The 21,916-nt window shown below is 40.7% G+C and overlaps 2 protein-coding genes across 2 annotated transcripts in view; both read left to right on the top strand.

Moving 5' to 3' along the window:
- Positions 1-222: 222 nt before the first annotated feature.
- On the top strand, positions 223-2,025 carry LOC143034681 (uncharacterized). The gene has a single exon (XM_076201052.1). The coding sequence runs from the start codon at positions 797-799 to the stop codon at positions 1,937-1,939; it is 1,143 nt and encodes a 380-aa protein (XP_076057167.1). The 5' UTR covers positions 223-796; the 3' UTR covers positions 1,940-2,025.
- A 2,799-nt stretch (positions 2,026-4,824) lies between these two features.
- fy (fuzzy planar cell polarity protein-like protein) overlaps positions 4,825-21,916 on the top strand; it is a 55,286-nt gene continuing 38,194 nt past the window's right edge. The window contains exons 1-2 of the mRNA XM_076200405.1: positions 4,825-4,857; positions 10,872-10,993. Coding sequence (XP_076056520.1) covers positions 4,840-4,857; positions 10,872-10,993 — 140 coding nt within the window. The 5' untranslated portion in view covers positions 4,825-4,839. The remainder of the gene's footprint in view (positions 4,858-10,871; positions 10,994-21,916) is intronic.

Here is a 21,916-nt window from a genome sequence, read left to right as displayed (position 1 = left end):
TACCTGCTCTTATCTTAACAACTGCCTTCACTTCATCTTTCCTTACTTCTCCTCCATTTTCCTAACTCATCACTGTCATTGTCTTAGTGCTTCCCACTGCAACTACCTTTCCCTTCCTATCCTTCACATTTAGCAACTCCCTAAAATGCTCTGCCCATCTTCCTCTTACTGCTGTCTCTTCCATTATCATCTCTCCATCTGCACCCTTTACCCTTTCTCTATTTCATTCACCTCCTCTTCCTCTTAATTTCTTTCCAAAACATCTTTTTATTACTTTAAATTTTTCTGTCATACTCTTACCCCATTTCACATATCTCCTCTTTGCCTCCTTTATCTTATGCTTTACTTCTGGGAAACGGTGGATATGCGCTAGCCAATCAGGAACCAGCAAAGTGGACTCGAGAGACGCGCGACGTTTCTTGCCAACTGCGCTGACCTGTGGGCGACCGTTAAATAGGGCAGCCAACGGCCATACCACTCGGAATACTACCGACCCGTGAACCAACAACATCTCGTCCAGTCATGTAGCCGTCCCATCGAGCCTCGCCGTCATCAGCTGCCACCGCCTCTCTGACATTAGGCTCCCCGTCCATATACAACTGATCAGCTCCACTAAGCGGTGGCCTTAGTCCAAGCTTCACCTATATTTCTCATGTGACACTTCTAGTGTCGCACCTTGTGGCTAATTACGAAAAAAAGAGAGAATAGATCATTCATGGCAAATTTCATTGTCCTGCCGTTGTTCCGAACTAAAACTACTACAAAGTGGTGACCCCGGTGAAGGACAACCAGGATTATGGAAAACGCACAAGTGAAACTTCCCAGTTTCTCCCGTGACTTGGAGATCTGGCTAGTTCACACAGAGGCCTATTTAGCCACTCAAGGTAACGTGCCGGACCACCAAGCCTTCGGCGCGTACATCGCCGCTCTACCAACGGACGTCATCGCCCTTGTCCGTAACGTCGTCTCCTCTCCTCCGCAAGAAGGCAAGTGTTCCGCCCTCAAGACTGCCTTACGGAAGCTATACACCAGGCCCGACGACCAGCTCTATCGAGATATCCAGCATAGTGAACTCGGCGGCACCACCCCGTCACAATTATACACCCGTATGGCCGTCCTCAACACCCGGGCAAAGGTGTTATTGCCCAAGCAACTTCTCCGCTCCATTCATCTCTCCAAGATGCCGGACGCCCTCCACTTACACCTGGAAGCTCTAGCCGGCGATAAGGACGACGAACAATACTGCGAAATAGCAGATAAATTGTACCAGCGTCATATCTCGGTACAAGTATCTCCGTACAACGTCCGGTCAGCCACCAGCTTCTACCCCAGTGACAAACCAGTGCATAGTGTTCAGTGTAGTGACGACCCAGGTGTTAGTGACGATAGTTCTGTGAGTGAAAACATTCCCGTGTCATATAGTGCCAATGACCAAAGTGTGCAGCAGCTACGACAGGAAGCCGAGAAGGGAAGCTATCAACCACCACGTAGCCCCGCTCCACGACAGGATACTGCCTCCTGCTGGTACCATACCCGCTTCGGAGCCAAGGCGCTCAGATGCACACAACCATGCAGCTGGTCGCAGGGAAACTCCAAATTGCGGGGGTCAGTAACCACCCCTACCCCCGCTAACCATACCCACACCCTCCTCTCAGTGCGTGATAGTCATTTTGGCCTAACCTTCCTGGTAGACACAAGCTCAGCCGTCAGCATCATACCCCCGACGGAAGAACCCAACCACGGTACATGTTGGCCATCCTACGACCTGCTTGCAGCCAACGGTACGCTCATCGCAACGTACGATAGCCACCACAGCGTCCTAGACCTCCACGATGTCAAATTCCCTTGGGCATTCGTCATAGCAGCGGTACAACAACCCATTCTTGGCTACGACTTCCTCCAGCACTACAATATGGTAATTAGCGCCATGGATAACTGATTGTACCACGGCACAACAAGTATACCAGGAACCACCACTAGCGCCACTTCCCACCAGATATCGTCACTCCAGCCTGATGGCGATTATGCACGCATCCTGCAGGAGTTTCCCCAGCTAACATCACCAGACAAGACCAACACCACCACCATCTCTCACAACATCATGCACCACATCCAGACATCTGGACCGCCAGTATACAGCAAGCCTCGACGACTTTCCCCAGAGAAGTTGGCCGCTGCCAAACAGGAGTTCCAAGAACTCCTAGACCAGGAAATCATCCAACCATCGGAGAGTGCTTGGGCATCACCACTCCACATGGTTCCCAAGCCGACCCCACCGCCCAACCAATGGTCAGGGCGTTTCATCAAATCCCTGTAGCGCCGGAAGACGTCCAGAAGACAACCATAGCCACTCCGTTCGGGCTCTTCGAATGGAAGATAATGGCCTTTGGCCTCCGGAATGCCGCCTAGACGTTCTAGAGGTTCATAGACCATGCCCTCAGAGACTGCGACTTCATCACCGTTTACATCGACGACATCCTCGTAGCCTCCGATACTCACGACCAGCACCGCCAACACCTCCGCCTCCTCTTCCGCCGCCTCCAAGATTATGGCCTCCGGGTACACCCGTCCAAGTGTCTCCTCGGAGCTTCATCTCTCGACTTCCTCGGACACCGCATCTGAACAGCAGGCCTGTATCCTCTCCCTCAGAAAGTCAATACCATTAAAGACTTCCCACAGCCAACATCCATCAAGACGCTCCGACGATTCCTAGGAATCGTCAATTATTACCATAGATTCGTCCCCGACGCAGCTGCAAAACTCGCTCCATTGAACGACCTCACCAAGAACCATTCCAAGCAGTCGGTCAAACCTGTGAAGTGGTCTTCCGAAGCGACCCAAGCATTCGGGCATGTCAAGGCGGCAATCGCTGAGGCCGCCCGCTTGCTCACGCTCCCACATTCCTTACCACCGATGCCTCCTCCACGGCAATTGGCGCCGTCCTCCAACAGAGGATCAACGGCCAGCTCCAGCCTATCGCCTTTTTCTCCAAACGTCTGGAACCTCCTCAAATTCGCCACAGCGCCTTTGACAGGGAACTGCTAGCCATAGTCTCGGCCGTCAAGTACTTCCTTTACTTCCTTGAAGGCCGGTCTCTCATTACCCTTACAGACCACAAGCCACTCGCACATGCCCTAGACAGGGTCTCCGACCATCACTCCCCAAGAGTCTCCCGGCAGCTGTCATTCCTCTCCCAATTTGATACTCGAATTTCGAATTGAGTATATCAAGGGAGAGGATAACCAGGTGGCCGACGCCTTTTCTAGAATTACCTCCAGCATACTTCCTGACCACAATATAGACTACACACGCATCGCCGCATCTCAGAACAACGACGGTGAACTCCGCCTCCTACGTATGCATGATACCTCATCCTTACTCATCCTACTACAGTACTAAACTCATTCCTATTGCTCCCATCTGTACCACATCCACGCACACTCAGTGACCCAATTATCGGGTTCTGATTGGAATAATCTTTTCAGATCCCAGTCCCCTCATTCCATCCCATTTAGTTGCCTTATATGATACACATAAAAAAAAACAGCTGTAGTATTAGCCACTTCACCATCACCACAGCCAACAAACTGACCAGTCAAGAAAGAGGTAGAATCATAGAAGTGGTAAAGAACAGAATCAATGGACATTAGAAAGGAGGGACAGAAATAACGCAATACCATCTCACCAATTTTCAATGACTAGATACTATGCTTAAACGCAAGGTAAAACGAATACTATAAGTTACGTTGAGCACTACCCCTCCGCGCACCTCCACCGTGACGTCATAGGAAATCCAGAGGGGGAGAGTGAGAGGTGGAAGAAAATGTAAAATTTAAAGAAAACCATCTGTATGTATGGTAGACTTTAAAATTACACTATGATGTTCACATAATGCTGAAATTACTCAGTATCACTTTCTTATCCTCAAATTATCAGTATCTGAGATATGACCGCCAGAAAAGTTATAAAAAATATTTTCTATGCTTTCACATTAGGTGGATTATATTAATATGACGAGTTATTAGATGGGATGACATGTCAAGCGTGGATTTTATATGTAGACCTTTATCTCCACCAAGCTCAGTTATGTTTTAACCGGATTCTTTAGTCTGTTTATTTGCAACTGAATGAAAATTTCAGGAAATGTTGCTAATAAATAGTTACTTTCAAAATGACGGCTGCATACATATCCAGATGACCGAATATTGCGTGTGCCACATAATTCAATCCATTTCTTTCAAAGTTCTTTATCTTTGGGTAGTGAAAAGAAATGTATATTTTTATCACATTTCAGTCTAACGGCATTGCACTTCTGCACTATACAAACTGTTGGCATTTTTTATGTTATTTGTCTGCCTTAGCTACCCCTTTAATCAGATGATGGAGCTTCGCTCCACACACTGGTGTGTGAATGACTGACAGCTCTCGACCCGCGGAACCCTGGTCTCGATATTTCCGTTGACGTCATCATCTACCTGCGCAGTGGAGAGGTTTTCTGGCTCTCCCTCACCCCTCACCCCCGTTAACGTACCTTATAGTATTCGTTTTACCTTGCTTAAACGTAGACAAATGGTGTGCTAGTCTGGTCCGTAGGGGTGCCCAAAACAGTCCCTGAAGTACTAACTTAATTTGGGTGTTTTTTGCATGTTGTAGGCACAGCCGAAGTGAACTCCCATTGATTCCAGGTGCATCGATTCCCTTGCCACTTTTGCGGATACAGGCAGGGTTTTGTAGTGGAGGTTTGGATATCCTGGTATGGGTGGTTCATCAGATAGTATGCCAAGCCACTTGTCCAGCCTGCGTTGAAAGGACACCACTGTTATGTCCGTTAGGTCCCTAATGTGCTTTGACAGACAGGTGAAAATTCGGGTCCCATTGTAAGAGAATGGCCTGTATCAAAGTTCGCATCCGATGTATGCTGCCCTGTGTCCTCCTAGCATAACACAGTCTCTCTCTTCTCTTGTTCACTACCAGCCCTAAATCTGGCAATATTTCCTCCAGGATTTTCCGTTATATTAAATGAACATCTAGTTTCAGTTATGAAGTATTTTATTCGTTTGGGCTTAAGTAATCATAACATGGAATTGTATAAGTGAATATGAGTTTTATCAAGTCGTATTGAAAGAGATTGATCATTGAGTACTGTGACTGTCGCTACCATCATACCATGTAAGCAGTGTACCGTATTTTGCATCCAAGCTGGGTTACACTGGATAAGCTTTCACAAATCTGTATTGTTAGAGGCCTATGGTAAAATTCTATAATCACATAAAACATGGATATTTAACAGGAAACTTACATTGTCCAATAGCTCCTAACCCAATATAACCTAACCTAACCTTGCCTAATCAGGCGCGGATCCAGGAATGTTATTTGTTATTTGGAGGGGGGGTGGGCAACCGATAACCGATACTTGAAACACGCTAATATTTTAACCCCAAGAATAATGCTGTTGGCTTGGAGAGTGGTCCAGAAACCTAAGTCTGTTTTGCTCATAATTGTATATAAAATCATATAATTCACAATTTGTGAATTATATGATAGTAAACAATGAGACAATGACGCCAAATGAAAAGTTGACACCTTCAAATTCTACAAGCAGATACAAACAGAAAAACCTATGCAGCTGCCTTCACAAATGAATCAAATGTTTGACTAAAACGACATACCCCATCACATACAAGTACTGACTGATTATGAACGTGTAATATACTCAGGGCATTGGGGGGGGGCCTGGACCCCACCTTGTATCCACGCCTGAGCCAAATGGAATCATTCCATAGTAGAAATTGATCTTTCCAATGCAAAATAGAGCCTGTTCTTTGTACCTGACCCCCTACTTAGAAATCTGTACCTAAACCTAACTTGTTTTGTAAGTACAAAATCAACAGATTAGTTTTACACTTTCAAGGCTTTTAAAAGGTTGTTAGATTAGATGGTTAGGATAGGTGAAATTAGCTTGTTAATACTAGGTATCTGAGTATTAATCAGAGGTGGGCACCATTAACCAGAAAGTCAACTTTGTTAATCCATTAACCAAAAGTTAAAACTTTGTATATATTTACTCCATCATCATCATCATATCTTGTCGCACCAGAACCGTGTCCATATAAGGGCAGTTTCATTTGCTTCCCTAAGGTCTTGGTCCGAGTAATGGGGACTCAATGGACATTCCCGGAGGATGTGGACCATCATCTGTACTTCACCACAGGGACATTGAGGGCTATTGGTGTATCCCCGCTTGTGTTGATTTTTTCTCGTTTTGCCCACCCTGGCTCTTCCTCTGTTTTACTCCACTAATTTAAGAGTAAGTTTTTAGATGTGCTAAAACTATTCACGACTTTAAGAAAGAACTGGATGCAGAAAGATGCAACTGCGGGTCCCTACGAGCATAGCTCTTCTCCCACAAAATACAACTAGGTAAAGACATACGTGATATAGCAATAGAAAATTAAATAATTTTATAAATTGTAATACACCAATGTAATATATGGTGTTCCTGGGAGAAATCAATAATAGAAAAAGTTGCTAAAAGCTATAAACACACAAATGTAGCCACTTCAGTTACTTGAGACACCATCTTTGTTTTGGTAGAGGCCGAGGTAGAAGAAATTAAAGTACATCTAAAAAAATACCAGGAAGTAGTTGTGATGCTAAAAGACTTCCCAAAGGTTTGCTGCCTTCACCCTCTCCTCAAGCTGTATGAACTTGACAGTGTGGATTCTCTTCATGTATTTACCTAATTGTATTTTGCGGAAGGGGAACTACACTCGTGGTGTCCCACCTTTGTGTCTTGCAGTGTCTAGTTTGCTTTTAAACTCATGAATGTTTTTTGCGCACACTATTTCCTTGTCCAGTTTGTTCCAAGTGTCTACCACTCTATGTGGAAAACTGTTTTTCTTTAGATCTCTTCTGTAGCTATGTTTTTTTATTTTCTTTCGATGACCTGTGCTTCTCCTGTCCCAGTTTAACAAGTCCTCTCTATCAAGTATTTCTGTGCCTTTCATGATTCTGCAGATGGTCAGTAGGTCACCTCTCTCTCTTCTTTGCTCCAGAATCAGTAAATCTAGTGTAGCCAATCACTCCTTATATGACAAGTTTGCGAATGTAGGTGCCATTTTTGTTGCTGTTCTCTGGATTTCTATTTTCTTTATATTCTTTTTGGTACTGGGTGACCACAATGTTGCCGCATATTCTATTCTAGGCCTTATCAGTGTGACCAATATTTTTTTAATAATTTCTTCGTCCAAATATGTAAATGCCACTTTTATTGATCTTAGCAAGTTGTAGGATTCTCCAACAATTTTGTTTATGTTTGTCATAGGACAAATTGTTTTAGACAATTACACCCAAATCTTTTTCGGATCTCTCCTTCTTTACATCCTTGGTTCCAATTTTATATTGTCCTGATATTCTGTTTTTACTTTTTCTCTTCATGTGATTGTTCAGACTTCACACTTGATTAGAACAGACTTAGGTAGACACCTTGCAGCTGAAAGTCAACTTCTCTTCCTTGAGTTAAGAAAGAAGCGAGTTGGGTTTTGAACCCCTTGTTGTTGAGGTATAACACTAACATTTTCGATGGATTCAGATTCTTGAGATGACATAATGAATGACAGACTAGGGGTGACATAACATACAGAACAACACTGGTTCAAGGCCCACATTTACAAAACACAACTTGGCCACTGGGTCCAGAACAGAAGGTAGTTTTGTATGAGATTAAGACCCAATTAGATTCTATCTTACATAAAATGTTTTGCCTTATGATGTCTTAACTCTTAACCTCTTCGATACAATGACATCTATGTAGGTATCATGAGGGAGGCACAAGTATTATATATAGATGCTGGTGTTGGCGTCTTAATTATATTTATTTTGTAGTTGTAGCTGAGTGACCTTTGAAATCTGTGAACTAGTTTGATCATATTTTCTGTGTTTATTATTACTCAGAGTGAAAGAGAATGAGTGATACAGCAGTGACTTTATATTTTATAACTCGAGTAGTGTGATGCATCATACATTAGGCATCCAATGCTGTGTTCAAGAATTTGACTTGTATTGAAGAAGTTAACCAGTCACAGGAGGCAATACTGTTTAAGGCTGATTTCCCCTGGGTCAACAACAGCCCCTAGTGAACTAAATATAACCAAATTCTAGATATTCATTGAATTTCTAAGTAGGCTTGATTATCTGACAGAAAATAGGTTATTTTGTGCCATGCATAGCTTTTTTTCTTCTCCTCCTCCTCCTCGTTTTGACACTAGTCAGGTTCTTAACACTCATCTGCTTTTAAAAATCACCAGCAAAATAAAGAATTTTTAACACTTGATTTAATTTTATTTGTTAGGATTACTTGTATTGAGTGTTTTCTTTGTATTTTTCAGCAACTTTAGGTATTCTAAAAAAGGGTACATTTTCAATTTTACATGGTAAAAGTTAACAAAACTTGCATAAAACTTTCTTAAGACATTGTAAGTCTTTTCTAACCTAAATAATTCTCAGTAGTTGTTGGCTTTTTGTACCTGTGATATGTCATGTTAACGTGTTGTGTATCTGTGCACAGAGGAAAAGGTTGTGTCTATGTATGCATTTTTTGGGTATTTTTCTGAAGTGCATACCTATGTGATATTAGAAAATTAAATATCAATTTTTTAAATCATAATACATCAATGTAATATACATTTTTCTTGGTGGAAAAAACAAATGCTAAAAGCAAATATTCTACTGAATGAAGCTGCAATCATAGGAACAAGATGCCATGTTGCCTTTCCAGTCCTACTGAAAGCAAATACACTACTGAATGAAGCTGTGACCTTAGGATCTGGAGTACACCCTCAGTGCTTCCATCAATACCTTGCATGATACATAATTTTAAAACAGTGCTATAGGGCTGATATTCATGCAACAGTCCAATTGGATATAATAGCAAAACTGGCCATCATCATCACTAAAAACGACAACCCTGATGACCTATAGAATTACAGGTATTGCATTACTAAATGCAGGTTAGGGTAGGTAGGATAGGTTAGGTTAGAATAGACAGATTTATCATACTTTAATTTCTTTAATTACTGCATCTATCAAAACAAAGATGGTGTCTCAAGCAGCCCCAGTGGCTATGTTTGTAAGTGTATTGCTTTTAGCAGACTTTTCTGTTATTGATTTCTGCCAAGAAAAAGTATATTAACCCTAATGACCTATAGAATTACAGGTATTGCATTACTAAATGCAGGTTAGGGTAGGTAGGTTAGGTTAGAAAAGACAGATTTATCATTCTTTAATTTCTTTAATTACTGCATCTATCAAAACAAAGATGGTGTCTCAAGCAGCCCCAGTGGCTATGTTTGTAAGTGTATTGCTTTTAGCAACCTTTTCTGTTATTGATTTCTGCCAAGAAAAAGTATATTACATGGATGTAGTATAATTTACAAAATAAATGTCTGATTTTCTAATGCTATATCATGTAGGTGTGCATTTCTGAAAATATACATTTTTTTTTTTACTTTTATTAATAAGCTGACATAACACCTAGGTGTTTTTAACTTATCCTTTTTATTTATTCAGTTTGAAGTATACTAATATCTGATGAGCCCTGAAACATGTTAATATGTGTAAATAAGACATATTTTACAAAACTAGCTGAAATTGATACAGTACTGGACAAAAAACATATTGATGGCAAACCTTCATTTTCTGGTTTGAATTTTATCTGTATAAAGATCTACAATGAATATTAGTTGGAATTATTGTGTCTCTTAATAGTGACCATTGCCCAGCCTTAATGGATAGAATTGGATGGAGTAATTGCATTTCTTTAGTAACAACATAAATCAGATAAGAAACTGGTCTCTCTCTTTCTATCTCTCTGTTTCTCTCTCCCTCCCTCTCTCTTTGTCTCTGTTTCTCTTTCTCTCTCTCTGTCTTCCTTTCACGTACAATTTAGTGGCAACTCGGTAGAAAATTGAGACCTTTCTCTCTGTTTCTCTCTCTCTCTACGTCTTTCTCTGTCTCTCTGTCTTTTTATCTTTGTCTCTCTCTCTCTCTCTTTCTCACTCTTCTTTCCCTGTTACAAATTAATAGAATGTAACAGAACTCCATTATTGCTATATTTCATGGATGAATGCAAACACACTTGAACGAAGAAGGCCTGTGCATTATTATTGTATAGAAATTTAAAAATAAAATTTACAGTGAATTTACAGTGTATTTGCAATGTAGTTGGTCCTGTTTTCACAAAATCATTTACTTTAAAATTTAATTCTTTCGTGAATCACTAATTCATGTCTACAAAACACATTAATTGATATTCAACTGTCCTTGTTGGGAATTTGTACAAGTTGTTGGAAAAAAATATATAATGGATATAAAGATTTTTTTTTTCTCTCCCCAATTTGACTGCTATTCCTTATATGGGGAAAAGGCCCTTTGATATGTACATTTCTTTCATTTCAATTATTCCATAAATCAATATTTCTTTATGGAAAATTATGTGTATGATGGCTCTTGTGCATTTTGAGCAAATATTAAGGCCAGGGTTTGTTTTAGTGTCATTAACCTGTAGAATATGTAGGAGGGTAGGTGTCAGTGAAATGTTTTCCTTAACAAAAAAAGATAATAAAAATATAGGATTAATGCTGAAATGGTATGGAGGTGTGGAGGGAGGGAGAGGTGTCATCCACTTTGAATGTTGATTGAATATTTGGTTTATGCCATCTGTGTCATATCTTGAAGGTGATGCCTTCAATGGAAAAAATATTTGTTGAACTTATCTTTTAGTTTTTTTATTTAATGCACATCCTTAAATAATTAAGATTATTTTACTGGAATATGTTGAGTAAGGAGCTCTAAAACTGATCTTTTCCATACAGCCAGCCTATGCTTTAATAGGTTCCTTGAATGGTGTGCACATATTTGGAGAATCTCATGGAGTTACCTTGTGTTCCACTCAATGTAAAGCTGTTGCTGTTACATGGAAGGTGTATCATGACAGGTTGGTTTAAAACCCTTGTTTACATCTTACTATATTATATTTGTAATTGTTTTTTCATGTTATTTTTAACCACACATACCTTTGTTTCAGTATACAGGTCCTCCTGTAATCTATTATACTTGTAATTTATTTTTTATGTTGTCTTCATGTGCTCATTTTCAATCACACACTTGTTCCTTTGCTTCTGTATATGGTTGGTGTTGATTTGGGGCAGTGAGTGTGTTGGTGAAAGCAGCGACAACAAATTCCTTGACTTGGTCTTTGCCTCTCTAGTTCTGATCCTGGGACTTGATTCTTTGATATCCACTACTAATATTGAAAGGTTGAAAAGAGATCTTAAGGTAATTTTTCATATGTTGAGTTTCTCCTATCTTAAGTTTTATTCATATTCAGAAACTGTGGCTAGTATGAACATACTGTATATCAAATCACCTAGTATGTGTGGTTTTCCATAATCCAAGTAATGCGTACTAGACATGAACATTACTCCCAGCTTTGTCAACATTAGCTAAGAATATAAACAGCTGGTATGTAATTGCTTATGAATCATATATGAACTGCTGTTTTAACTATCCTTGTCTTTCCCTGTATGAGATACTGACTGCATGTTTTATGTAGTCATTATGTTAAGGGGCAGAAGCATTGCATCTGATCCAGGCAGTGTACAGGAGAGAAGAATGACCCTTCATCTACTTAGAGCTAAGATGAGAGGGAAATAAGTGTGTGATGGATGGGGTTAGAATGGTTTTGGGGTGGGCCTGGGTGTAAATTTGATGACACCTCAACTGGAGGCCAACACCCCAACTCTATTGGCTACTGTTTTCCCAGAAAGATGTGTGTATAGATTTGCCATAATGACATGTGGGGAAACTTGCTTGGATCAGGCGGAGAGAGAGGGATTAAACACATAATAAAACTTAATCAGGACATTACAATTTATCTTTATTTGCGTACAGTTCTTGTGAATTTACATTGGCAGTATTCCACCATGACATTTGTTCCAGAAATTTAAAAGTACCTGACGCATCATCAATTCCTAACATTCTAAGGGCAACAATATTCTTTGTGTGAAACAGTCTTACAGCATACTGCACACTGTCTCTCCAAATTGGAGGGAAACAACACTTTCTCACATAAACCTGGTATTAACATGACTTGTTTATTTACATATATACATAGATATACCAAGGGTTTTATGCCCCTTACATAAGATATAGCCAAAGTCAAAGTTATAAATCCACTCCCACCCATTTCATCCTCACACACTCCACTCCCATTTACCACCCCTCCCTCCCTCTTTTCTTGGCTCCTCCTGGATGATGGGTCATCCCTGCATCATGCCCACTGTCCTGGGTCAGAAGTAATGCAGCAAGACACAGCACATCCATAGCAAGGCTGCTCCATTTAATTGGCAATCCCACCCTGCTCCGTCCCCTCATACGGAAAAAGAGAAGACTGGGAGAAATCCCTCCAGGCTGCGCCAAAATATCATTCACACAAGACAAGATCTAGTTACTCGAATAGTTGTCTGATGACCTCATTCAATCTTTTGGCCCCTGGTCTCTTGCAGAAGACCTGCAACCTTCTAATGACACACAACTGTATTGCTCTAATTTTATAGTATTTGATCTTTGCATTTTGTGTTCTCTTTGTGTATCAAGAAATTTTATTGAAAAAAATTATTAGCATGACCGAAAAATTAATTCAGATTAACCAAATAATTTTCCAGGCGAGTTATCCAATAATTGATGAATTGATATCAAGATCAGTTAATTCAGATGGTAGTAGAGGATTTTCTCATCTTGTCCATTGTGCTGAATGTATCCTGGTTCCAGAACAACACCAACTGCAGGTGAGCATTCTTTCCCATCATGAAGTTGGTTGAAGTCTGGTCTTCTCTGTATGTGTTACTTAAGTTGGTTCATGAAAAAGGTGGAGGGGACCTTTCCAGGAAATTTGGTTTTACCATAATTGAATTTAGCCTCCCTGTGAAATAAAATGAAGACTTTGCATTAGTTTTGCTCCATCTGGCTTTAGATCATATTGATGGGCCATACTCATGATATAAAAGCTTTACAGTTCTTTGGAATAAAACAGTTAATGCAGTTTTTATTCATATGTGAAGTATAATTTGAAGTCTATTGTAATGTTCTGAAAAAAAAGAGATGCTATATCTTCTACAGTAGATTTTATATTTTCAGGCAGAATTAGAAAAATTCTTTGAGGGAGCAGATTCAACATATAGGGACCTCCGTGCTCAAGGAGCGTAACCACCACCTCCAATGTTTTCGAGCTAGTAACGGAATCCGGTAGATGGAAGCATCCTCTGTCTAGCCTTGAAAGCAGAACACTGGAATTGGACATATACGTCCCTTTAACTGAGGGTATTTAATCGCATGCTGTGGCGAGCGAGAGTCATGATGAGGTATACAAACTCCATGCTCAAGGCATGTACTTGGATGAGGCAGCCAGCCAATCACTGTGCCAGCTAGTGTCCTGCCTGCCTGCTCAGCCAATCACAGCGCTGCTCCAAGTCTCTCACACCTTCCCGCCGCAGTGCACACACGTGGTGAGTTAAAGGATGCCCACCAGTTGTTTCTGGACCATTATTTTTTTGTTTTATTATGGATATCAAGTGCATTATGGGTGGTCATGCTGATAGTGATGTGGGTGAGTGTTCAGTGCTACGGCCCAATCGGAAAAGGTGCCCTGAAAAGTGGAAAAAAAATGAAAAAAAGGCCAAAAGAGACAGTGGTAAATCTTATTTGTCTCCCTGCAGTGGTGTTGTACCCGCGAAAGTGCCCGGCCCTCCATGTAAGTGTAATAATTTATGCTATAGCAAGGTTGGTCATGATAATATTAAGGTGATTTTTCGGGAATACTGGGATCTGAAAAGTCATGATGCACAGTCTGCCTACATTATGTGCCGAGTAAGTGATGTTAAGACAAAACGTTGTCGTGTAAAGGAGGGGGACAGCCGACGTCAGTTCACCCGTGCGTACACAGTGGTGCACAACACTGTTACTCACACAGTGTGCATGAAAGCCTTTATTAACATTCATGGTATCAGTGAAAAACGTGTGCGTAATGTGATGGCCAAGATTAACTCCTCATCTACTGGGACTCTGACCCCTGACCAGCGTGGACGTAAGGAACCCCCAAATAAAGCCAGTGCTGCCATACTTGACCTTGTAGAGGAGTTTTGTAAGAAACTACCCACCTGCCAGTCCCATGACTCTCGCCAGAAGAACCCAGAATGTCTGTATCTTCCCCCAGGATCAACATGGAGTGGCTTGCATGTTACGTTCCAGGACTTTTTGGTGGATCAAGGCCTCAACCGTAACTCTCTGAGTGAACGCCAATTTACTGAGAAGGTGAAGGAGTACAAGATCAGCATCCATCCACCACGTAGCGACACCTGCTCAATATGTGACAAGTTCAAGATAAAGTTGGAAGTACTCTCACCTAACAAGGACCAAGACAAGATAGCAGCTCTGACTATCAAGAAGAATGAACATCACATTAATGCTGAAGTGGGGAGGAAGTTTATTGACATCTACACAAAGGATAAGAGCCCAGATATTGCTGCCATTGCTATTGACTTGCAGCAAACACTCCCAACACCAAAGCTGACAGTGAGTGCCCAGTATTATCGCTGCAAACTTTGGACTTATAATTTGGGGATTCATGACCTCAAGACCAATCACCCATACTTCTATGTCTGGAATGAGGCAGAAGCAAAGAGAGGATCCATTGAGGTAGCCAGCTGTATTAACCACTTCATAGCCAACCATTTGGGTGAAGATGTCTTGAAGCTAGTGGTTTTTTCAGACAACTGTGCAGGACAGAATAAGAACATAAACCTTTTCCTGGCATACTTACGACTCATTCATTCACAACGCTTCTCCTCTATTCATCATTACTACATGGAACGGGGCCATTCCTACCTGCCCTGTGACGGAGATTTTGGTGTCCTTGAGAAGCACCTGCGCTCCAAGGAGGTCTACAGTACCGATGAGTATTGCAAGTACATGAAGTCGTGCAGGAAAAAGGACCCAGCTACAGTTGTGAGGATGACGAACCAGGACTTTCTTGACTTCGGTGTGTTGCAGAAGGAGGTCACCAAAGGGGGTCAGACTCAAGCAGGATTCAAAGGTGCAAAGCATTTTGTGGTGTCTTTTGACCACCTGGAGAGTGTTAAGGTGTACAAGGGGTACGGTGATGGCTTATTTGAACCTATTATGTGAAATCTGCAGAAAGGCCAAGGCAGAAAGAAGAGCAACTTTGACCTGTCTAAAGAACACCTGCCACTTAAGTATCCCTCTGGTATCATCATTAATAAGAAGAAGCTACAGCACATCAAGTATCTGGTTGAGTATGTCCCACACCCCTTTCGGAGCTTCTATGATGACCTGTTTGCCAGCCAAGAAGGAGACAACATTAATCCTGCCACAGAGGAGGACCATGATGCTGACGACCCCACAGATGATGATGTTTTGGATTACTATCTTGCACCCTCTACCCCCCTCACCTTTGCACATGGACTACAGACAGCAATTTACGTGAGTTATGATTTAATGAATTTTGTTGTCATTGATTTTTCTATAAAATAATAATAATTATTTACATCACAAAAACACTTATAAAACACAAACCAATAAGAGTTTTAAGCTAAAATTTTCAGGGATTCTTAGTTTTAATACACTTGTTGAATGTGCCAAAAATGAACAAAATCGGATGATAAACACTTACACATATAAAATTACCCCTGGATTTTTTCATTCTTTCATTGAAGGAAAAACTCTTTTGAAAAAAAATATTTACACCATGGAATTTGTCTCCTCGTAAGCTATCTTTTCATACCAAATACCTTTACGTTTTTTGTTTTCTTCATTGTTTAATCATTGTTAGACTTTAAACACGTTTTTCTCGAAATTTGGTTTTTGGCACATACTCCCCTTGAGCACAAAGGTCCCCAATTCATACCCTTGTACAGTCAAACCTCGGTTTTCGAACATAATCCGTTCGAGAAGGCTGTTCGAAAAGCGATTTGTTCGAAAACCGAAACAATTTTTCTCATTATAATCAATGTAAATAATTTAATTCGTTCCAAGTCTAAAAAACAACTTTTTCTAATTTTTTTTTACTATTTTACACCATAAACTGCACTGTATACTGTTTACCATAAATAAGTGTATCCCACTTCTTTTCTTAAACTTTTCAAACCACCCTCTGCTTGCTTATCAAACCCTTCCGGAATAATGCTAGGATCTTTTTTATCAAATCTTCATACAATTGTCTTGCTTTGGCACAAATTGCATCTTCACTAAGAGTATCACCTGCTAACTGTTTCTCATTTACGAAAATCAGCAAAAGTTTTTCCACTTCCTCCAATACCTGTGGCCTTTGTTTGCTAAAAACACTTGATCTTTTAGCCACATCACTTGCTTTAACCTGGTCTTTATTTTTTAGGATGGTGCTTATCGTCGATTTCGCCATCCCAAACTCCTTAGCCAACGCAGACACACGAACGCCAGATTCATATTTCGCTATTAATTCTTTTTTAAATTCAATAGTTTTGCGCACTACTTTCCTCTTTTCTTCACCACTTGAACTTGCTTTCTTTGGACCCATGATTAGGGGCTAATACACGATGCAAAGATGAAAAAAGTCAGATTTACGTAAATAAGAACGAACACGTCTGCTCGGAATGAACTTTGATCGCAAATGCGCTACGGAGGAAGCGTCCTTAGCGTTCGAGTTCTCTCGGCTCGCGAGTGAGCCGCGTTCGGGTACGCTCGGCTTCTTTCGGTTTGTTCGAGAGCCGAAATTTGGTCGAGTTCTGAGACGTAAAATTCTCGAAATTTTTGGTCGAAAACCGATCTGGTCGAGAACAGAAGCGTTCGATAACCGAGGTTTGACTGTATTAGGATTTCAGCTTAAATCAATTTAGATCTTGTCATCATGTTTTTTACTTCCACTATAGCTATTATATCTGGTTTGTTTACCAATGAGTGCATTTGTATACCTGCATAAGAGTTTGTGCACATTAGTTATCGTATGTTTGATGTTCGATGATCTTGTTGTTAGGTTTGGTGCTTGCTTATTTTTTTTTTCATCCACGTGTCCTGGGGGTCCTCGTACTGTGTATAAAAAAAAATCTTTATGTACTATTCATTTCCCGTTCTTTGACCTGCTCCACCAGATGCTTCAGTTTAGTTCTCTGGGCAGCAGACATATCTTGTTGCATATATATTTGGCTAGATTTTTCTATTTCTTTAGCCACTTTCAAATTTCTTAGTGCCTCAATTTTTGTTCTCAGACTTTCAAAACCAAAAAGTAATGTACGTGGTTTTGCCTGTGCTACAGTTTCATTTCAATTCTTCTTTCCCAAGCAGAATGCTGTTAATATATTGTCATTGCTGATGTTCATCTGCATACCGACTTGACACATTTCCACTACAAATTTGCAAAATGAATAATTTTCCAATGCTATATCACATATGTGTGCACTTCTAAAAAATATCAGATTCCAAGCATAAGTTTCTCACAATCATGGACTCCAATACATCATCCACATCACTTTAAACATTACAGATCAGAGTTTTTGCCTAACATTTGCCAATGTTTTTGGTTACTATTCCTTGAACACTGTTTGAAACTAACTTTGCTATGTCATACCTTATGTTTGCACCTTCAAAATTAGCAACATTATCACCAAGGGAGAATCAGGTGTTGACAATAAGCATATCACTCATTACCAGCCATCAGTGGATTGTTTACTGCTTAGGAGTCCAATCATTTGCCAAAACCATATACAGTACATTTGCTTCATGTTTTAAACATATTGTATTTGTATTACAGGATGAGGCAGGGGTCAGCAGAGCAGGAGCAGATGGTGTCATTAGTTTGGGTGACTGTGAACCACAAGTGTATGTTGATGTGGCTGAGGATCCTGAAGACTCAATAAGAGGAAAACATGCCACGAGTGATACTGAGGAGCACAGTGCCAGTGACAGGAGGAAATATATAAAAATTGAGGATGGCACCGATGTAAAGATTGATATTTCCCAGGAACACATATATGTTGAAACTAATGAAGAGGGCATTCTGCACAACAGGAATGAACCCATGGACACCAATTTTTATATTAAACAAGAACCAGATGACAGTGGTAGAGTGTATATTAAACAAGAACCAGGTGACAATGGTAGAGTGTGAGTTCTTATTTAGTGGGACTGACTGAATAAAGATTGATGACAGGTACTTGCACATGGTCTCTTTGGACAGATACCTGTGAGGACCATCTCCCCTCTGCTTGTCTCCAAAGCCTCCACCTGGCAGTGTAGCTCTTTTTTATTTCTCAAGAAAACAGTGAGCCAGCAACTGCTTGTCAAGATTAGAGACAGATGTAGCCTCATGCAGAGTACAAACAATAGAAAAACCTACCTTCTATCCACCTCTGTGAGATCTATGGAGTGGTTTGAGGACTGTTGTTGGCTAGTTTGGGTCCACAGGTTATGGTACAAGACTCCCTAGTAACAGTGAGTGAATGACTGTCAGAATAAATCTCATTTATTGAATTGTACCTAGTTGTAGTATACAGGAAAGGAGCAATGCTTGTTGGGTCGTATCTCCTCTTGTCCAATTTATCATATCTAGTCATATGTATTTACCTTTGTTAAGGAGGAATGAGAGTTTCATGTTAAAAGAGAACATGGTTGTATAGTTATGATGCTAAGGATAAAATATAATTTTGCTAGTGTTTTTTTTTTTGTTTTTTAGTTCACCCTCATAATATTGTCATTTTGTACATTGATTTGATTAAATGTATCCAAGGCAGAAAAAGACATTATGAAACAGCTATGAATACAGCTCTGGCCATCAGTGTAAAAAATAGTAAAATCACTTTAATCTGTTTACCACCCTTTACCCTTTCCTCTTAACACTTTTCACTTCCTTCTAAAACATCTTTTTATTCTTTTCCAAGTTATGTCAAACACCTCCCAAGTGTGCTTCTGTTAGCCTTTCACCTTGTTTCACTTCACCCTCTTTTACATGATACTACCAGTATTATTACGCATCTTCATTTCTTCTCAACCCACACTGCTCTTCTTCAGTTATTCTCTGTACCTCTCCCAATCCTCTCCATACAGTTCATGGGGTTGAGGTTTCTACCTTTTATGAATCCTGTTTTGAGATCTCTTTGCCTTTGATCCTGGAATGGACTGAAGGAAAACCAAATGTGTCTCCACCTCGTGGTGCATCATCTTCAACTTCCTCCTGGGACCCTTCAAATCATACAAAACAAAGCCCTAAAAACAATTACAGGCTGCACAAATACAACACCTAGACCATTTACACCATGAAACAAAAATCCTCAAAGTCAAGGACCACCTTGAGATGAGAGGCGCACAAACACTTGCTGCAGCCACCACAAACACATCACACCCATTACACTACATAGCAGAATACCCACACACACCAAGAAACATTAAAACAACACCCAAAGACCTTTATCATGCACAGATATTCTCTTCTCTTCCTCCACAACCACCAAATACCAGCCTCCGGAAACATATTCATAATCATATCACTCACCGCTCCATTAACACACTGAAAGACAACACACTGCTGCATGCCAGACCCCCTGACATCCACCCTTCTGAATCCTCTCTCCCACGAAAGGACAGAGTCCACCTGGCCAGACTGCGGTGCAGCCACCACCCAGCACTTCTAAGCTACCAGAAGAGGCTGGATGACCACATTGTGAACAGCTGCCCAGGATGTAACACTTCACCCCATACCATACAACACATAATGGAAGACTGCATTATACACAATCATGCACGCAAACAACACAACATACACTCTATAAAGGATTTGTGGGAAAACCCAGTTTCGGCAGTGGCATTCCTTGGGGAGACGGGACTGCTCGGACATACAGTCTAGAGAACGACAACAACAACAACAACTTCCTCCTGGGAGTCATAAAAACTCTTGACTACTCTTAAAAGCTTTCTTCCTATCCTATATATCTGCAATACCTCCAACAGTGCCTTCCAGCCTATCCTATCATAAGCCTTTTCCAAATTCATAAAGGCCCAAGAACATCCTTACCTTTTCCTAAAGCTCTCACATATCTGTCTTACCACAAAAATCTGATCTATGCAACCCCTACCTGTCCTAAACACACTGTTTCAATTACTCCCTCTATTCCTCTCCTAACCATCTTAATCAAGACCCTCACATAAGTATTCCCAACTACACTTAAACTGATTCCTCTGAAACTACTACACTCACACTTCTCCCCTTCTCCCTTGTAAAGTAGAACTATACAGGCACTCCTCCAGTCCTCTGGCACTCTACCCTCTCTTAAACAAAAATTAAACTCACCAGCCAGTCCACCATCACTTTATCTCCTTTAATAGACATTCTGCATGAGACCCATCCAACCCAGGTGCCTTACCTGCTCTCATCTTAACAACTGCCTTCACTTCATCTTTCCTTACATCTCCATTTTCCTAACTCATCACTGTCATTGTCTTAGTGCTTCCCACTGCAACTACCTTTCCCTCCCTATCCTCCTTCACATTTAGCAACTCCCTAAAATGCTCTGACCATCTTCCTCTTACTGCTGTCTCTTCCATTATAATTTCTCCATCTGCACCCTTTACCTTTTCATTCACCTCCTCTTCCTCTCTCAATTTCTTTCCAAAACATCTTGTTATTACTTTCAAATTTTCTGTCATACTCTTACCCATTTCACATCTGCTCTCCTCTTTGCCTCCTTTATCTTATGCTTTACTTCTCTTTTCTTTGTACCTCTCATATGATTCACTCATCCTATTTTGTAACCAATCTGTGAATGCTCACTTCTCTTCTACAACCTTCCTTGCTCCCTCATCCTACCCTTCCTTCTATTTCCTCCCGTCCTCCTTGTTCCACACACCATCTTTGCACACTTTGTGACTCCCTCCTTGAACCATCCCCACTTAGGTACTGTAAATCAGGTAAATACTGAGCAATTACTAGGAAAGTATTTGCCCCTATGGACCAGAGCTACACATTTTATATGCGATAGGGGAAATCTCTATTGATAGAGAAATTATGCTACTTTATTATACTGCAACTGCCCTTCTATTACACTGTCCCCCACTCCTAATATTGTCCTGTAGCACTTCTCCGATTTTTTTTTTTCTGAACCCTGTGGTAGGGGAGTAAGAATATTACCAGTGTTCCCACTTGAGTCGTTAAAGGGACAGGGATGGGACTAGATATCCTATTCCCTGTGACACAAAAATATATACAACTACAGTACTTTGTGAATTCTAATTGTTACCTTTCTTTATCCTCTCCACTTTTCATAATCCAAAACATCTTTACTATTTTCAAAATTACATGATACTGGTCTTGTGTGTCTCATTTCTTCTCAATCCATGGTGCTTTAATATTGATGAAAAGATAAGACTTTTTTGAGGACTGGGTGTTTGAATCTAATGACGAAGACATTGCAAGGGCTAGAAATGAATTTAAGGATACTATTCTTGATATTGTTTGTATCACATCAAGGATAGCATCCTTAAATGAATTTCTAGACCATGGAGTGTTCTTGGACAGGGCAAAGGGCGAGATGCAGGATTGGCCTGTCATCCATGAGGAGCCAAGATGAGGAGGGAGGCTTGGCAGATAAAAGTGGAATAGGTGTGAGTGGATTATGCCATTTGATTTTGGCTACCTCCCTGGTAAGGGGAGAGAAAGCCCCTTTTTATACATATTACAGAAGCCAGGCAGTTAGCAACCACCTTTGGAAGGTCTCTGGAATGGTCTGAAGAGTGTTTATGTTGAGTTCACTGTTTACTGAAAATCTTAAGGTAACGGTGAGTGACTTTTATAATAGGTCTTAAGGTTACATAATTAGGA

This window comes from Oratosquilla oratoria, chromosome 17, assembly GCF_046742065.1.
Source record: "Oratosquilla oratoria isolate Oo_2021 chromosome 17, ASM4674206v1, whole genome shotgun sequence".
Lineage (NCBI taxonomy): Eukaryota > Metazoa > Arthropoda > Malacostraca > Stomatopoda > Squillidae > Oratosquilla > Oratosquilla oratoria.
The sequence above is the reverse complement of the archived record's forward strand: the minus strand, read 5'-3'. Positions and strand labels throughout refer to the sequence as shown.